General features: G+C 43.2%; 1 protein-coding gene across 1 annotated transcript in view; it reads right to left on the reverse strand.

Annotated features, from left to right (window-relative positions):
• TTLL5 (tubulin tyrosine ligase like 5) overlaps window positions 1–18,040 on the reverse strand; it is a 482,374-nt gene that overhangs the window by 443,747 nt on the left and 20,587 nt on the right. The window contains exon 5 of the mRNA XM_030213729.1: window positions 2,371–2,477. Within this exon, the coding sequence (XP_030069589.1) occupies window positions 2,371–2,477 (107 nt within the window). The remainder of the gene's footprint in view (window positions 1–2,370; window positions 2,478–18,040) is intronic.

Raw genomic sequence — 18,040 nt, forward strand, 5'->3', positions numbered from 1 at the left:
GAACCGCAAGCTGTGTCTCCTTCCCTGATTTTCCAGATCATTGAGTTTATATTGTAACCAGGTACCTCTCTTGTGCAGCCAAGGATAGAACAATCTCCTCCAGCCACAGGCTCCCGGTACAGTGAAGAAACAGATGTCCACCAGTAACTTCAATCTTAAGAACTTTTATTCCATGCAGGTTTCTAGTACACAGTTCCAATAGCAGCATAGCACATACCAGGATTCAATACAGGCTTACAGGATTCAGTCTGGGCTCTTTATCCAGTGCACAATAAACAGTAATTCAATTCCCAAGACAAACAGTTCTTTCAGTTCATCATCCCAGTTCAGTCACCCAGCAGCAGTTCTACCTTCTATCCTCTTTACCTTCAGGAGAGTTCAATATTTTAGGGACTCCTTCTACCCAATGGTTTTCCCCTGCATCAGCTTCACAGTGAATTCAATACTTTTGGGACTTCCTCTCACCCAAGGAATCTCAGCCTGCTTCAGTACTTTAGGGACCTCCCTGCCCAAGGGTTTTCAGCCTGCAACTGCCTCTCTCCTTCTGCTTCTCTCTCCTGACCTGAACTGACTCCTTCCCACCTGCCTAATCAATCCCTGGCTTCTGCCTTCACAACCAATCATTCTCCACTCATTAGCATCTCTACACACCCATACCAGCTGAGTTGAGCATTAGCCTAATGAGGAGCTCCTGCACACAGGGTTTCCCAATTCTCTTCCCACCTAGTGGCAGCCAATCTACACCTCCTGTTAGCTTACACCCATGTCCTCCCTTATTGCAGCTAGGAGTCCAGTCCGGGTTTTCCAACTCACCCCCTGGCTCCTTGCCTGCAATGCCTTCTGGGACTTGTAGTTCAGACTGAAGCTGCCTTAACCCAACTATCCTGGAGGTGACTTTATCACAATATTTAATTTCTTCAGATTGCTCCTGCAACTGAGAAACTCGCAAGCCCAACGCCCCTTGCTGCTCTTCCTGCTCGTCTACCCGCTCTTCCAAGGTTTCCACTCTACCTCCCAGCTCTCTTAAGTCCAAGCTGATGGCGTCCACATGCTCCAGTATTTCCACACGGGACGCCTTGATTTCTTCTCGTAGCACTTCCAAACATCTAGCAATGTCGTTCGACAGGCTTTTCTTAGAAGCGGAGCAGCGCGGCGCCACATGGGAGACAGCTGAGTCAGAGTCAGACATTGCGGGAGAGGCAGGGCGCGAAAGACTCCTCGCCGTCCGTCTCTTCGATGTACGCTCGCTCCCCCGAGGCTGTGATGAAGCGATTTTGCTCATTCTTACCAGCAGACCTCCCTCCAAGTTTCCCGAGGAGTTATTTGTGAAAACAGGTAGCAATTATCGCATGTGGTGCTGCAATGAGGTGGGGAAGTGTAGGAGCTAACAGACTAGGCAGCCATTCACCTCCGTGACGTCACTTCCTCCTCAGAGATGAACACTTTTAATCAAACGTTTATTGATAAAAAAGACTCGACACAAACGTTGTGTTTCAGACGCTAGGCCTGCATCAGGACTCTACAAGAGAATATACACATATATAAAAAATATATACATATATATAAAAAAAATATAAAAAATTAATAGTAAAGAAATAATGGCAAATAAAATATGCTAATGTGTAGAGAAATCAAAAATATACATAAAAACAATATACATCATCACATCATTTAAATGCATTAATAAAAATGATTTAATAAATGATAATAAAATATACTAATGTGTAAAAAAATAAAAGTATACATAAAAAAGTATGATTTATCTTGACAAAGTCAAAATCCCTACTTTTACCCTGAACAGATGCCCAATTTTATCCAGGGCAGTTTGCAATGGTGGCTGGGGATGGAATTGGCCAGGTTACCTGAAACTGTGAGGAAGAAAGGAAGGGGACAAAAATATCAATGATGTTACCCAGGACATTGAAGGATGTATGAAGAGGGGAAATATTGCCAATATTAATCAAAGTATTTAAAGATGCAGGAAGGAAAGGGTTGCCACTTTTATCCATAGCAGACGATGGTCAGAAAGCTATCTCCAACATTGCCTGGTACAGCGAGCAACAGAGTAGAGAAGTTATCAACAACATTACTCAGAGCAATAAGCAATGCAGAATTGTCAAGGGGATGAATGGCTTATGTTATCCAGGACAGCAAGTAAAGTGGAGATCAGTGAAAAACAGTGTTTCCCAAGTCCAGTCCTGGAGTATCCCTTGATTTCCATACACTGCCTCCATTATATGCAAATCTCTTTCATGCACAGTCAATGTAGATCACCTGAAAACCTGAATGGCAAGGGGTACTCCAGGATCAGACTTGGGAAACACTGGTGTAAAGGACAATAGGTTATGGGTCATGGTTGTTTGCAATTACCTGGGGAAGTGGTTCACCTTCTGAAATTCCAATAGATTACGCATAAGATAAGGTTTCAGGTGGGTTCCTGTCCACATCAGGTGGAAGTCTGTGCTGTTGGGATGAACCTGGCAGAGACAGGAGAGTGAAAGGTGAAACATGGGTTTGTGGTTATACCTCAGTGGTGAGCGATTCCTCTTCTTGACAGCTGTAACCATGTCAGATTTTTAAAATAGGTTAATAAAATAAATATACATACTGTGGAGCCCCCATTTACCAGCGGTTGTTGGAGTCCAAAGGATTAGAATCACATACTAAAGAGGTCATGTGTGAAAGAAATCCTAGCAGGAGACAGAAAGATATTCAGAAGTAAACACCACAAAAATGAATTTTAAAAATACATATTTTATTTGTAGAAATATAAATTCAAGATTTTCTCCAGTTACCTTAAACTTCCACCAAAAACAAACTGTACTAACTACAGTATTTCAATAACAAAGCAAAAAATACAGTACATTTACCAAAGGCTATGAATAAAAATGAGTTAAACATTGGTAACTGTCCATTTTAAACAAAATATGATGTAAATTTCTGCAGTTTCATTTTGGAAACTTTAGTTTTTCTTGTGAAGGCAGCTATGCCACATGCACAGATAATCTGAATGCGTTCAGCTTCGTGTTGTTATACCCATTTGATCACCTTCTATATAATGTAGAGCTGCGGCATCAAGTACTCTTGGCTCTTCTGCCTCACCATTATCCTCATCACTATCGTCTTCAGCAGTTTCCATATGAGAAGTTGACTGAGCTTGCTGCAAAATCTCCTCTTCAGGAAAGATGATCTGCGGACAGACATGACTACAAAATTCAAGCCATTCTCACTAAAAGATCAGGTGAAGTTTCTAGTCCAGTTTCCTTCATTAGTTCTTGCAAGCTCATCAAAATTCTCTTGTTGCTTTTTCAGACTAGTTGTGTCAAAAAGTCTTCTTCGGTGAAACCCTCAAAGTTGAGTTTGTCTGCAGAACTGCTCTCTTGTTCAACAGCAGGCACATGAAAGGCATCTCCAAGTCCTGTAATCAAACAGTTTTTCCGACATGCTCCTGGTGGCATCCCATGAATTTCACACAGTAAATTATTTCTTTTATGTTAAGAAAGACCTTAGGAAATTGAAAAGTTGGCCATCCAAATGGCAGATGAAATTTAATGTACACAAATGAACAGTGATGTACATTGGGAAGAATAATCCAAATCAGTTACCCGATGCTAGGGTCCACCATTGGGGGGAGGGGGGGGGGGAACGGCACCTTAGAAAAAGATCTACGTGTTATTGTAGACAATATGCTCAAATCTTTTGCCCAGTGTGCAGCAGCAGCAGCAGCAAAAAAAAAAAAAAGCAAACAGGATGCTAGGAATCATTAGGAAAGGGATGGTAAATAAGATCAAGAATATTATAATGGCTCTGTATTGCTCCACGGTGCAACCTCACCTTGAGTACTGAATTCAGTTCTGGTCGCCATATCTAAAAAAAAGATATAACAGAATTAGAAAAGAAGAGCAACCAAAATGATAAAGGGGATGGAACTCCTCTCATATGAAGAAAGGCTAAAGATGTTAGGGCTCTTCAGCTTGGAAAAGAGAGATGGCTGAGAGGAGAGATATGATTGAGGTCTACAAAATCCTGAGTGGTGTAGAACGACTAGGAGTGAATCCATTTTCTAATTTTTGAAAAAGTACAAAGACCATGGGACACTTAATTTTATATGGAAACACTTTTAAAACAAATAGGAGGAAATATTTGTTCACTCAAAGAATAGTTAAGCTCTGGAACTCGTTGCGAGAGGACGTGGTAACATTGGCTAACATATCTGGGTTTTAAAAAGTTTGGACAAGTTCCTGGAGGAAAAGTCCAAAGTCTGCTATCGAGACAGATATGGGGAAGCTACTGCTTGCCCTGGGATTGGTAGCATGGAATGTGGCTACTATTTGGGGTTCTGCCAGGTACTTGTGGTCTGGACTGGTCATTGTTGAAAACAGGATACTGGGTTAGATGAACCATTGGTCTGACCTAGTATTCTTATGTTCTTGAGTTCTGTCACTGGAAGTTCGCTCAAAAGTAATGCGGTGATCAATTCTTGGTGGTACTTTGCTTTTAAACTTCTGAATGATAACACGTGATTTGTTTGGACAGGTGGCCACAACCACCATAGGGCCATACACATTCTCAGACCACGCCTGGGTATTTATGGAGTGGGACTTGCCCAATCGGAATAATAAAAACAAAGTTTGGCAATTCCCATTGGAGCTATACACGGATGGCCGGATGGGGGAAAAGCTACAGGAATGTTGGGAGGAATATAAGTCCCTAAATCAGGAACATGAGGAGGACCCCTTTTTGTTTTGGGATACAGCCAAGGCGGTACTTCGAGGCAAAATAATTAGTTATTCACACCACGTACGAAAGGCGCGTAACAGGGAAATACTAAGATTGAGCTCCATGATTTATAAGGCACGCCAAATATATGGGAGGACCCAATTGGCCGACCGCCGTGCTAGGTTATTGGAGATGCAAATAAACCTTAATGAGATGCTCAAAAGTGCATTGTTCGGGTTAAGGTATCTTTCAAAGATATCACCAAAACAGGGGGGGATAGGGTATCCTGATAGTGAGGTTGCAAAATAGACCGTAGTAGATCAGGTGTCCTTAAATAAAAATAAAAATCAGACAAAAGATTGCAAATTAATACTGCCAAGTACTGAGAATGATGTAAATAGAAACAACAAACATAGTTTGAAATGTCTGTATGCAAATGCCAGAAGCCTAAGAAATAACATATAATAGGCATCTACTACTACTACTACTTATCATTTCTAAAGTGCTACAAGGCATACACAGCGCTCTACACCATACACAAAAAAGACAGTCCCTGCTCAAAGAGCTTACAATCTAGATAACTCTGAGACCTAGTGGAAGGAGGATAACCAGTGGGACACTGTCATATCGGGGTACAAATTATATTGTAGTGATAGGGTGGATTGAATTGGTGGAGGGGTTGCATTGTATGTTCAAGAGAGCCTTGAATCAAATACACTGCAGGAAACAAAACACATCTTTGAATCCCTATGGATTGAAATTCCATGTGTAAAGGGGTGTGGTAGCCGTGTTAGTCCACTCTTAAGGTTATCAATAGAAATGAAACAAAATAAAACATGGAAAAGAAAATAAGATGATACCTTTTTTATTGGACATAACTTAATTCATTTCTTGATTAGCTTTCGAAAGTTGCCCTTCTTCGTCAGATCGGAAATAAGCAAATGTCTTATTTCTCATTTGCTTATTTCCGATCTGACGAAGAAGGGCAACCTTCGAAAGCTAATCAAGAAATGTATTAAGTTATGTCCAATAAAAAAGGTATCATCTTATTTTCTTTTCCATGTTTTATTTTGTTTGATTTCTATTGATAACATGTGTAAAGGGGAAATAGATAATGATAGGAGTGTACTACAATCCACCTGGCCAGGATGAAGAGACGGATGTAGAAATGTTAAAGGAAATTAGGGAAGCAAACAAACTGGGCAACACGATAATAATGGGTGATTTCAATTATCCCAATATTGACTGGGTAAATGTAACATTGGGGCATGCTAGGGAGGTAAATTTCCTTGATGAAATCAAGGACTGCTTTATGGAGCAGCTGGTACAGTCCTTAGTGGAGTGCATGATCTGGTGCGGGAGGTAATGGTGCTGGGGCCGCTTGATAACAGTGATCATAATATGATAAGATTTGATATTAGCTTTGTAGTAAGTATACATAGGAAATCCAATATGTTAGAGGTTAACTTTAAAAAAAAGAGACTATGATAAAATGAGAACAGTAGTGGGAAAAAAAAACAGAAGAGCGGCTTCGAGGGTCAAAAATTTACATCAAGTGTGGATGCTGTTCAAAAACATCAACCTGGAAGCCCAGGCCAAATATATTCCGCGTATTAAAAAAGGAGGACGGCAGACCAAACGATATCCAGAATGGTTAAAAAGTGAGGTGAAGGAAGCTGTTAGAGCTAAAAGAAAATCCTTCAGAAAATGGAAGAAGGAACTGACTGAAAAAAATAAGAAACAGCATAAGCAATGTCAAGTCAAATGCAAAGCGCTGATAAGGAAGGCAAAGAGGGACTTTGAAAAAAAGATTGCGTTGGAGGCAAAAACACATAGTAAAATTTTTTTTAGGTATATTAAAAGCAGGAAGCTGGCAAAAGAATCGGTTGGACCGCTAGTTGACCGAGGGGTAAAAGGGGCACTCACGGAAGACAAAGCCGTAGTGGAGAGATTAAATGAATTCTTTGCTTCAGTCTTCACCGAGGAAGATTTGGGAGAGATACGGTGCCAGAAATGGTATTCAAAGCTAACCAGTCGAAGAAACTGAATGAAATCTCTATAGACCCAGAGGATGTAATGGGGCAATTTGACAAATTGAAGAGTAGCAAATCTCCTGGACCGGACGGTATTCATCCCAGAGTACTGATAGAACTGAAAAAATGAACTTGTGGAACTATTGTTAGTAATATGTAATTTATCCTTAAAATCGAGCATAGTACCAGAAGATTAGAGGGTGGCCAATGTAACTACCCTTCTCCATTGAAATGCTGACCATTTAACCCTACTCTCTGTTTTCTGTCTTTTAACCGGTTTTTAATTCACAATAGGACACCATCTCCTATCCCATGACTCTCCAATTTCCTCTGGAGTCTTTCATGAGGTACTTTGTCAAATGCCTTTTGAAAATTCAGATACACAATATCAACTGGCTCACCTTTATCCACATGTTTGATCACCCCTTCAAAGAAATGCAGTAGATTGGTAAGGCAAGATTTCCCTTCACTAAATCCATGTTGACTTTGTCTCATTAATCCATGCTTTTGAATATGCTCTGTAATTTTGTTCTTTTTAATAGTTTCTACCATTTTTGCCCGACACCGATGTCAGACTCACCGGTCTATAATTTCCAGGATCTCCTCTGGAACCATTTCTAAAAATCGGCGTTAGTGGGGTTCCCCAGGGGTCTGTGCTGGGACTGCTGCTTTTTAACATATTTATAAATGACCTAGAGATGGGAGTAACTAGTGAGGTAATTAAATTTGCTGACGACACAAAGTTATTCAAAGTAGTTAAATCACGGGAGGATTGTGAAAAATTACAAGAGGACCTTACGAGACAGGGAGACCGGGCATCTAAATGGCAGATGATGTTTATTTATTTGTTTGTTTGTAACATTTGTATCCCACATTTTCCCACCCATTAGCAGGCACAATGTGGCTTACATAATACCGTCAAGGGGATCGCCAAGTCCAGTAGATATTAAACAAATATAGTTTAAAATAAGGGTCAGGTAAGGTTAGGGTATACAAGTACAACAAGGGTCAAGGAACTAAGGAATATACAATATCCATTACAATGTGAGCTTTTGATGCATTATGGAGTTAAGGCATTTAAGTTGGAACAGTAGAGTAGGCCATGCAAAACAAATAGGTTTTTAATGATCGCCTGAAGTTTAGATGGTCATGGATCGTTTTCACACTCTTTGGTAGTGCATTCCACATTTGTGTACCTAAGTAGGAGAAATTGGATGCATAGGTTGATTTCTATCTGAGTCCAATGCAGCTTGGATAGTGGAGGTTCCGATAGGAGGTTTAATGTGAGCAAGTGCAAAGTGATGCATGTGGGAAAGAGGAACCCGAATTATAGCTATGTCATGCAAGGTTCCACATTAGGAGTCACAGACCAAGAAAGGGATCTAGGTGTCGTCGTTGATGATACGTTGAAACCTTCTGCTCAGTGTGCTGAGCAAGTGCAAAGTGATGCATGTGGGAAAGAGGAACCCGAATTATAGCTATGTCATGCAAGGTTCCACATTAGGAGTCACAGACCAAGAAAGGGATCTAGGTGTCATCGTTGATGATAGGTTGAAACCTTCTGCTCAGTGTGTTGCAGCGGCTAAGAAAGCAAATAGAATGTTAGGTATTATTATAAAAGGAATGGAAAACAAAAATGAGGACGTTATAATACCTTTGTAGCGCTCCTTGGTGCGACCGCACCTCGAATATTGTGTTCATCTCTGGTCGCCGCATCTCAAAAAACATATAGTGGAATTAGAAAAGGTGCAGAGAAAGGCGACGAAAATGATAAAGGGAATGGGACGACTTCCCTATGAGGAAAGGCTAAGGCTGCTGGGGCTCTCCAGCTTGGAGAAAAGACGGCTGAGAGGACATATAAAATAGTGAGTGAAGTGGAATAGGTAGACTTGAAGCGTCTATTTACGCTTTCCAAAAATACTAGGACTAGGGGGCATGCAATGAAGCTACAAAGTAGTAAATTTAAAACGAATCAGAGAAACTTTTTCTTCACTCAACGTGTAATTCAACTCTGGAATTCGTTGCCAGAAAATGTGATAAAGGCAGTTAACTTATCAGAGTTTTAAAAAGGTTTGGACAGCTTCCTAAAGGAAAAGTCCATAGACCATTATTAAATTGGACTTGGGGAAAATCCACTATTTTTTTATTTATTTATTTGTGGCATTTATACCCCGCTCTTTCCCGCTCGATAGCAGGTTCAGTGCGGCTTACAAAGTATAAGCAGCATAAAATGTTTTGTACTTTTCTTGGGATCTTGCCAGGTATTTGTAACTTGGATTGGCCACTGTTGGAAACAGGATGCTGGGTTTGATGGACCTTTGGTCTGTCCCAGTATGGCAATACTTATGTATATTCAAATTTTACCATCTGCAGATAAAAGTGACTCAGCAGGGAGATGAGCAGGACAATTGTCCAATAAAAGAACAGTTTTTATATCAATCTTCTTGGAGCATAAGTGCTTATGTACAGAGCGAACAAAGTGCTTCTTTATTTTATTTTATTTATTGCATTTGTATCCAAATACAAATGACCTAGTCAGTATTGCTAATCAGGATTGTGTAATAACCTAGTAACCAGTGATATCAGTGTTTTAGTTAGACAATACATTCTATAGTTGCTTATCAGCATAAGGGAGCTACATTTGTACAGCTAAGCCGTAGTGTAGGGGGTATTATTTATATTTTCTTACCTATATAATAAATTAATATATTTCAGCAGTGACTTTGCTTTATTCCAGTTCTCTCTAACAGAAGAAAAGTTCTGGTGTAGGCCCAGAACAGCCAGGTTCCTTTATAATAACCACCCCTGGACAGAGAGCTAGGAAGTTGTTTTAGCCAGACTGTTGTAAACGGAACCTGGGAATTACTCATTGGGTAGCTTTGCCCAGAAGAGTTATTCACCTATAAACCAGTCCTCAAATATAGCTCATGTCATCCAAGCATTTCTTAGTGTTGGTATATACAATCAGTAATTTAGCTTTGCTGATGTAGTATCTCTTAGCTTGGGCCTGAAGGATTGGTCCTCTTAAGGGCATTCCTTCCTACATGGACACTGCTGCATCTAATGTTGGATTTGCCAGATACCTGACCCACTTTCATGCCAAGTCCTGAATCACAGCTACATAATTAACAAAATTCTGAAGTTTTTCTATGGTTTTCAACCATCCTCACAGAATGAATTCAGATATTCCAAGTCATGTCATACAATGGTTTGCATCACTCCATTGCTTACACGATCGATGGCTGCTAACGTTTCTTCCATTGTGTATGATCACTGATGGTTTTTCTCAGCTATATTAGTGAGATAGATCCACAAACTTATTCACTGCTGCGTTTCTGCGACTTTCATTCACGTGCACTGCTCATTATCAAAACTGCATGTTAAAATTACATTGTAGGAAGCCAAGGCTTGACTGTGTGACAAGCGAGTTCGCGCATAATCGGGCTGCAGGTAAATGGAGCTCCACTGTATGCACTACATTTAAAATTTCCACAAACACAAATCAAAAACACATTTGTGGGAATATTCCTCTCTGAAAATCAATTTATTATATCGTATTAATCTCTATCAAATCTGTTTAAAAAGAAGAAAATACAAGCTCAACAACGCAACCAGTCATCAAAATGATAAAAAATCTACCTCATCATTGCCAGTATTCCCTTTTTTGAATGAGGTGACAAATAAGCGATGTAGACTTTCATCATTATTTTGATGACTGGTTGCAATGTTGAACCAGTTATTTTCTTCTTTTTACTGGTAATGTATATAAACACAGATGATGAATATTCACTGTATAGCATAAAATCTAGACTAGTTTGCAGTCCTTGAGGTCACTCAATTGTGAGCTGCTTTTGGATAGCAGTATACCTACTATCCAAAAGCACTAGATTCATGCCCTCTACTTTCAAGAGACTAGTTAGTGGATCACTGGAACACGAACTCTCGTCCACGCTCTCATTACCTCTCGCCTTGACTACTGCAACTTACTCCTCACCGGCCTCCCCCTTAGCCATCTATCCCCCCTTCAATCCGTTCAGAACGCTGCCGCACGTCTTATATTCCGCCAGAACCGATATACTCATATCACCCCTCTCCTCAGGTCACTCCACTGGCTTCCAATCAGATACCGCATACAATTCAAGCTTCTCCTCCTTACCTACAAATGCACCCGGTCTGCGGCTCCTCCCTACCTCTCTACCCTCATCTCCCCCTACGTTCCCGCCCGTAACCTCCGCTCACAGGACAAATCCCTCCTTTCAGTACCCTTCTCCACCACTGCCAACTCCAGGCTCCGCTCATTCTGCCTTGCCTCACCCTATGCTACTACTACTACTACTACTATTTAGCATTTCTATAGCGCTACAAAGCATACGCAGCGCTGCACAAACATAGAAGAAAGACAGTCCCTGCTCAAAGAGCTTACAATCTTCCTCAACCCCTACGCCAAGCCCCCTCCCTACCCATCTTCAAATCTCTGCTTAAAACTCACCTCTTCAATGCTGCTTTCAGCACCTAACCTTTCAAGAAATATAGTATGCCCTATCAGATTGACTCTACACTTGTCTTTTAGATTGTACACTTGTCTCTAGATTGTACACCTGTCTTTTAGATTGTAAGCTCCTTGAGCAGGGACTGTCCTTCCATGTTAAATTGTACAGCGCTGCGTAACCCTAGTAGAGCTTTAGAAATGTTAAATAGTAGTAGTAGTAGTAATTTGGAAAGAATAAAAACGTCACTAACATAAACAAGGGTAAAGCTACTACTACTACTCATTTCTATAGCACTTCTAGATGTATGTAATGCTGTACACATTATATGCAGGTACTTTCTCTGTCCCTAGTGGGTTCACAATCTAAGTTTTTGTACTTGCCCAGGATCACAAGGAGCTGCAGTGGAAATCGAACCCAGTTCCCCAGGATCTGAGTCTGCTGCACTAACCATTAGGCTACTCCTCCAATTCATTATTGCAGACTTGAACTGGTTAATGGGAAGGTGTCACAAAATGCCTAGCCACCTATCTGGGGCTACCCTGCAGCCACTTAGAGGGTCTATCCCCAGCACAGCTCAGGTCTGCCTGCACCTGCCACTTGTACTCTATGGTAGCATCCTCCTCCCACCAACTGAGTCACAAATGCCTCTCAGCGAGTCTCCAGCTCTCAAATTATCCCCAGTGATTTCTAGGTTACTGGAGCACGCTCCAGTGGTCCCACAGTTCCCAGAAAGCACTCACAGACCCATAGTAACATAGTAAATGATGGCAGATAAAGACCTGTACGGTCCATCCAGTCTACCCAACAAGATAAACTCATTTTACATGGTATGTGATACTATTTAAAATAACTGGAGGGGGGAGGGAAGAGGGGAGGGAATGCATTATAGGAGGGGGAAGAGTCTGAGGAGTATGGGAAAGATAGCGGTACTTTGAAGAGGTGATGTTGTTTCTCCTTCCTTGGGGGCGGTACTTTGTTGACTGGTAGAATCAAATACAGGGAGGGAAAGAAATGAAAGACACTGACTACGGACTGCGGTCAGTAGCTTAACTTTTATTATAACTTTTGTTGAGTAATACACAGGCTATTTTCTGATATACTTTTGAATTTCACATATGGATTTCTGGGTTATGCATACAACCTTTTCATACAAGGGGCACTGCTCATATACCCATTACTAAGGAAGGAAGGGGGGGAATAAATGATAAGGAAAATGTTGATGATAGATGTTCAGCTGTATTAGTAGAGATTTACCTTGATTATACACAGTTATATTGCTAGATATGGAAATGTTTAATATGTGCATTCATCAATAAAAAATTGTTAAATCTTAAAATAACTGGGGGCAAACAAGATGGCGGTGTAACAAGATGCGCTGAGAAACGCTCTCGTCACCCGACTTGGAAAATAACTATTTCCTCGAAATATAATGCCGCATTCAAAGAGAAAGGGGTCGATAAGAATAGTGCCCCCGCCTACCTCGACTTCTACACCAAATCAACCAGGTCTCGATCGTTTCTTCACGCCTGTCTCCCAAAGTACAAGGGAAGTGGATCCCATAGCGGGGCTGTCCGGGGAAGCAGAGTCCCTGCTGAGAGATGAAGTATCCCTCTCTCCACCAATGTTGAAACCTCCTTGCCCGGTGTCAGCAGCGGTCCTAGAAGGACAGCAACACCCTACCGGAAGTGTTTCGGGTGTGACTCCTTGCGAGGGTCCAGCATCGCTGCAGAAGATGCTGAGGACTGAGGTAGGAGCCTCAGAGAAAGTAAAGGAGATAAGCCTAGAGATGATTTGGATGAAATTGAATAAAATCGACTCAACTCTTCAACATATATCGGGCGAAGTCAGCGTCTTTAACACTAAACTTCAAGAATTAAATTTAAAAGTAGACTCTGTAAAAGAAGAAATAGCTGGGAAATTATCGACTCTCCAAAGAAATGTAGATGATTGCATGAATTTAAACAAACTGTGGTTAAAGACAATACAGACACTCGTAGGAGAATTGAACAGATTGAGAATCACAACAGAAGGTTAAATTTACGACTTTTGAATTTCCCCAACCTCCTTGGGATAAAGCCTTATGAAATATTTAAAAGATATTTAAATGAGGTATTAAAAATGCCCCTTGAAGCAATTCCCCCAGTAAACAAATTATATTTCTAATCCTAAAGGAGAAGAAGGGAAAATGCAAGAAGTGGGGAATACAAACTTGGATTTAAATAACATTTCGGCCATACTTGAACAATCTTTGGACGAAACAACAACTCGGTCTACTTTGATTGTATCTCTAATATTTGAACAGGATTTAAATAATATTATGAAACTTTACTTTAAAAACTTGAAAACCTGTTTTGGTGGAGTTAAAGTGCAGATTTTTCCTGATGTGACAAAATCGACCCAGCAAAGAAGGAAAACCTTTTTGGCATTGAAATAAAGAACTTTTGAAATAGGTGGTACATTTTTTCTAGCTTACCCCTGTAAATGTATTGTTAAACTGGGACAGGTTAAATACACTTTTTATTCACCTGATCATCTAAAGTCATTTCTGGACTTGAAACAACTGAAATAACATTAATAATAAATATGGGAGTATTACGCCGCCTAGTTATCTCTGACAAGGTGAAATTAGGCCTTACCTGCTAATTTTCTTTCCTCTAGATCCTCCAGACCGTTCAAGACGCTTGGGTTATGCACTCCTACCAGCAGAGGGAGACTGAGAACACTAAAACATCTTATACAAGTAGCCTGTGCAGACCTTCTGCTAACCAGTAAAACAGTAACAAAGCAGAGGAACAAAACACCTCCACCTAAACAAAATCACTGAATCCACACTCAGATCTCTTCCCCTTAAGACGGGGGAATTCAACTGCAGATGGGCACAAACGGTACCACAAACTGCCCTTAGTAAAACTCCAGGACCCAAATCACAGGAGCTACTAGAAATATCAGCAACTGAAGTCTAAAGAAATTATCATACTGAACTGTCCGATACACTAGGTGGGCTCTTGAACGGTCTGGAGGATCTAGAGGAAAGAAAATTAGCAGGTAAGGCCTAATTTCACCTTCCTCAGCAATCCTCCAAACCGTTCAAGACGCTTGGGACGTACCAAAGCAGTAAACACATCTAAGGGTGGGACCTGCGAAGCCCAGAGGACAGGACTGCAGCTCCAAAACTGGCATCCTCCCTTGCCTGTACATCCACTCTGTAATGTTTGACAAAAGAATGCAGGGAGGACCACACCGCCGCTCTACAAATGTCCACCGGTGGAACAAAACTACTCTCTGCCCAAGAAGCCGCCATCCCCCTAGTGGAATGTGCCTTGAGCACCACCGGCACCGTACGGCCAGGCAATATGTAAGCCGAAGAGATGGCATCCTTCAACCACCGAGCTATAGATGCCTTAGAAGCAACCGCTCCCTTCTTGGGCCCCCCATGAAGGGCAAATAACCTGTCCGAAGACCTGAATTCCTCCAACCTGCGCAAGTAAACCTTCAACACTCTGCACACATCCAATTTCGCCAAACAACGCTGAGAAGCATCCCCCGTCCAGTTCCCCAAGACCAGCAACGAAATCACCTGATTGACATGAAAGGAGGATACCACCTTATCCAAAAACGAAGGGACTGGACGCAGCGCAACCTTTTCCTTAGAAAACCACAGAAATGGAGGCCTACATGAAAGATCCTGAAGTTCCGAAATCCTGCGAGCCGACGATATAGCTACCAAAAAGACCACCTTCATAGTAAGGTCTTTTATCGAACAAGACTCCAAGGGTTCAAAAGGAGAACCCGCCAAAGAGTCAAGAACTATATTAAGATCCCACTGAGGAACTACTGGCCGCTAAGGAGGACGAAGCAACTTCACCCCCCCTCAAAAAACGGACCACATCCGGGGAAGACGCAACCTACCTGCCCTGCACCTTACCCCGAAAACACGCCAAAGCAGCCAGCTGCACCTTCAAAGATGACAATGAAAGGCCCTTCTCAAAACCATCCTGCAAGAAATCTAAAATGCACGACACAGAAGCTGTTGAAGGAACACACGCCCAGTCCCCACACCAATCTTCAAATATGCGCCACACACGCACATAGGCCAAAGACGTCGAACGTTTGCGAGACTGCAGCATTGTCTGAATCACCTGAGGAGAAAAACCTTTCCTTCTCAACCATTCCCTCTCAAGGGCCACACCATAATAGAGAACCGAGCCGGATCCAGCATGACAATTGGACCCTGACACAACAGCACCGAGCCCCCCAGCCGCAGAGGCTCGCCTTCTAACAGGCGCATCAGATCCCCGAACCATAGCCGACGCGGCCAATTCGGAGCCACCAACAACACCGGACCCGCATGACATTCTACCCTCTGTAGGACTCGACCTATCAAGGACCACGGGGGAAACACGTTCAGCAACACCCGCTGAGGCCACGGAAGGACCAACGCAATGATCCCTTCCGCTTGCGGATCCCAATGCCGACTGAAATACCGAGGAACCTGAGCATTCTGTGCCGACGCCATGAGATCCACTACTGGCATTCCCCACTTTAGAACTATCTGGTCGAACACCGACCGGTGCAGAGACCATTCTCCGGGGTCCAACATGTGTCTGATTAGAAAATCCGCATTTACGTTGTCCAACCTGGCCACGTGTGCCACCGAAATCTGCACTAGATGCCTTTCCGCCTAACTCATGATCAGAGCCGTCTCGATTGCCAATCGCGGACTCTTTGTACCGCCCTGCCAGTTGACATACGCTACCGCTGTCGCGTTGTCTGACATGACTCTTACCGCCTTTCCGACCACACTTGAGCGAAACACCAACAGAGCTAGCCGAATCGCCCTTGTCTCCAACCGGTTGATAGGCCACTGAGCTTCCTCCGTCGACCACCGCCCCTGCGCGGACCAACCGAGACACTGAGCTCCCCAGCCCAGCAGACTGGCATCCGTTACCAGAATCAGCCACTGAGGAGGTTCCAACGGCATGCCCTTTTTCAGCAGAGCTCCACCACCCCTACTCATCAAACTGGCCATTGTCTTGACCTCGTCCTCTTCTCTACCTGCTCACCCTCCAAATTCAGCGCCTCAGCTCTTCCTCCCTCCGATCATCACCTGATTACCTTCACCATCACCCTCCCCCTCAGTCCCGCCCAACACTAACCACTACTTTCAGGCATCTCAAGGCTGTCGACCCTCCCACCTTATCCTGTAGTATCTCTAAACTCCTCCCTTCCATCATGTCCTCTGAGTCTGTCGACAAGGCTGTCTCTGCTTACAACGCCACTCTCTCCTCTGCTCTGGACACCCTTGCACCATCCATCCCCCTTCCCACAAGGCGTACTAATCCCCAGCCCTGGCTGACACCTTGCATCCGATACCTTCGCTCCTGCGCCCGCTCTGCTGAACGCCTCTGGAGGAAATCTCGCACCCATACCGACTTCATTCATTACAAATTCATGCTATCCTCCTTCCAGTCCTCCTTATTCCTTGCCAAACAGGACTATTACACCCAATTGACTAATTCTCTCGGCTCCAACCCTTGTCGTCTCTTCGCCACCCTTAACTCCCTCCTCAAAGTGCCCTCTGCTCCCACCCCACCCCCCTCACTCTCTCCTCAATCACTGGCTGACTACTTCCGGGACAAGGTGCAGAAGATCAACCTCGAATTCACTACCAAGCCACCTCCTCCTCTTCACCCTTTAACCCACTCCCTCAACCAACCAACCCAGGCCTTCTTCTCCTCTTTTCCTGATATCACCGAGGAGAAAACCGCCCACCTTCTTTCCTCCTCGAAATGCACCACCTGTTCCTCTGATCCCATCCCCACCAACTTACTAAACACTCTCTCTCCTACTGTCACCCCCCCCCCCATCTGTCATATCCTCAACCTCTCTCATTCCACTGCAACTGTCCCTGACACCTTCGAGCATGTTGTAGTCACACCACTCCTCAAAACACTACCACTAGACCCTACCTATCCTTCCAACTACCGCCCCATCTCCCTCCTACCTTTCCTCTCCGCTGCCTTGATTTTCTCTCCTCTCATGCCATCCTCAATCCGCTTCAATACGGTTTTCGCCCTCTACATGCGACAGAAACAGCACTCACTCTGTAATGACCTGTTCCTTGCAAAATCCAAAGGTCACTACTCCATCCTCATCCTCCTCGACCTATCCGCCACTTTTGACACTGTCAATCATAATCTACTCCTTGCCGCATTATCCTCATTTGGATTCCAGGGCTCTATCCTCTCCTGGTTCTCCTCTTATCTCTCCCACCGTACCTTCAGAGTACATTCTCATGGATCTTCCTCTACCCCCATCCCGCTCTCTGTTGGTGTTCCTCAGGGATCTGTCCTTGGACCCCTTCTTTTCTCAATCTACACCTCTTCCCTGGGCTCACTGATCTCATCTCATGGTTTCCAATATCATCTTTATGCTGACGACACCCAGCTTTATCTCTCCACACCTGACATCACTGCGGAAACCCAGGCCAAAGTATCGGCCTGCTTATCCGACATTACTGCCTGGATGTCCAACCGCCACCTGAAACCGCCAACTCCAGGCTCCGCCCTTTCTGCCTCGCCTCACCCTATGCTTGGAATAAACTCCCTGAGCCCATACGCCAAGCCCCCTCCCTGCCCATCTTCAAATCCTTGCTCAAAGCCCACCTCTTCAATGTCGCTTTCGGCACCTAACCATTATACATCTATACAGGAAATCTAGACTGCCCCAATTTGATTGACTGCACTTCTTTGTCCTTTAGATTGTAAGCTCCTTCGAGCAGGGACTGTCCTCTGTGTT

This window comes from Microcaecilia unicolor, chromosome 9 (assembly GCF_901765095.1).
Source record: "Microcaecilia unicolor chromosome 9, aMicUni1.1, whole genome shotgun sequence".
Classification (NCBI taxonomy): domain Eukaryota; kingdom Metazoa; phylum Chordata; class Amphibia; order Gymnophiona; family Siphonopidae; genus Microcaecilia; species Microcaecilia unicolor.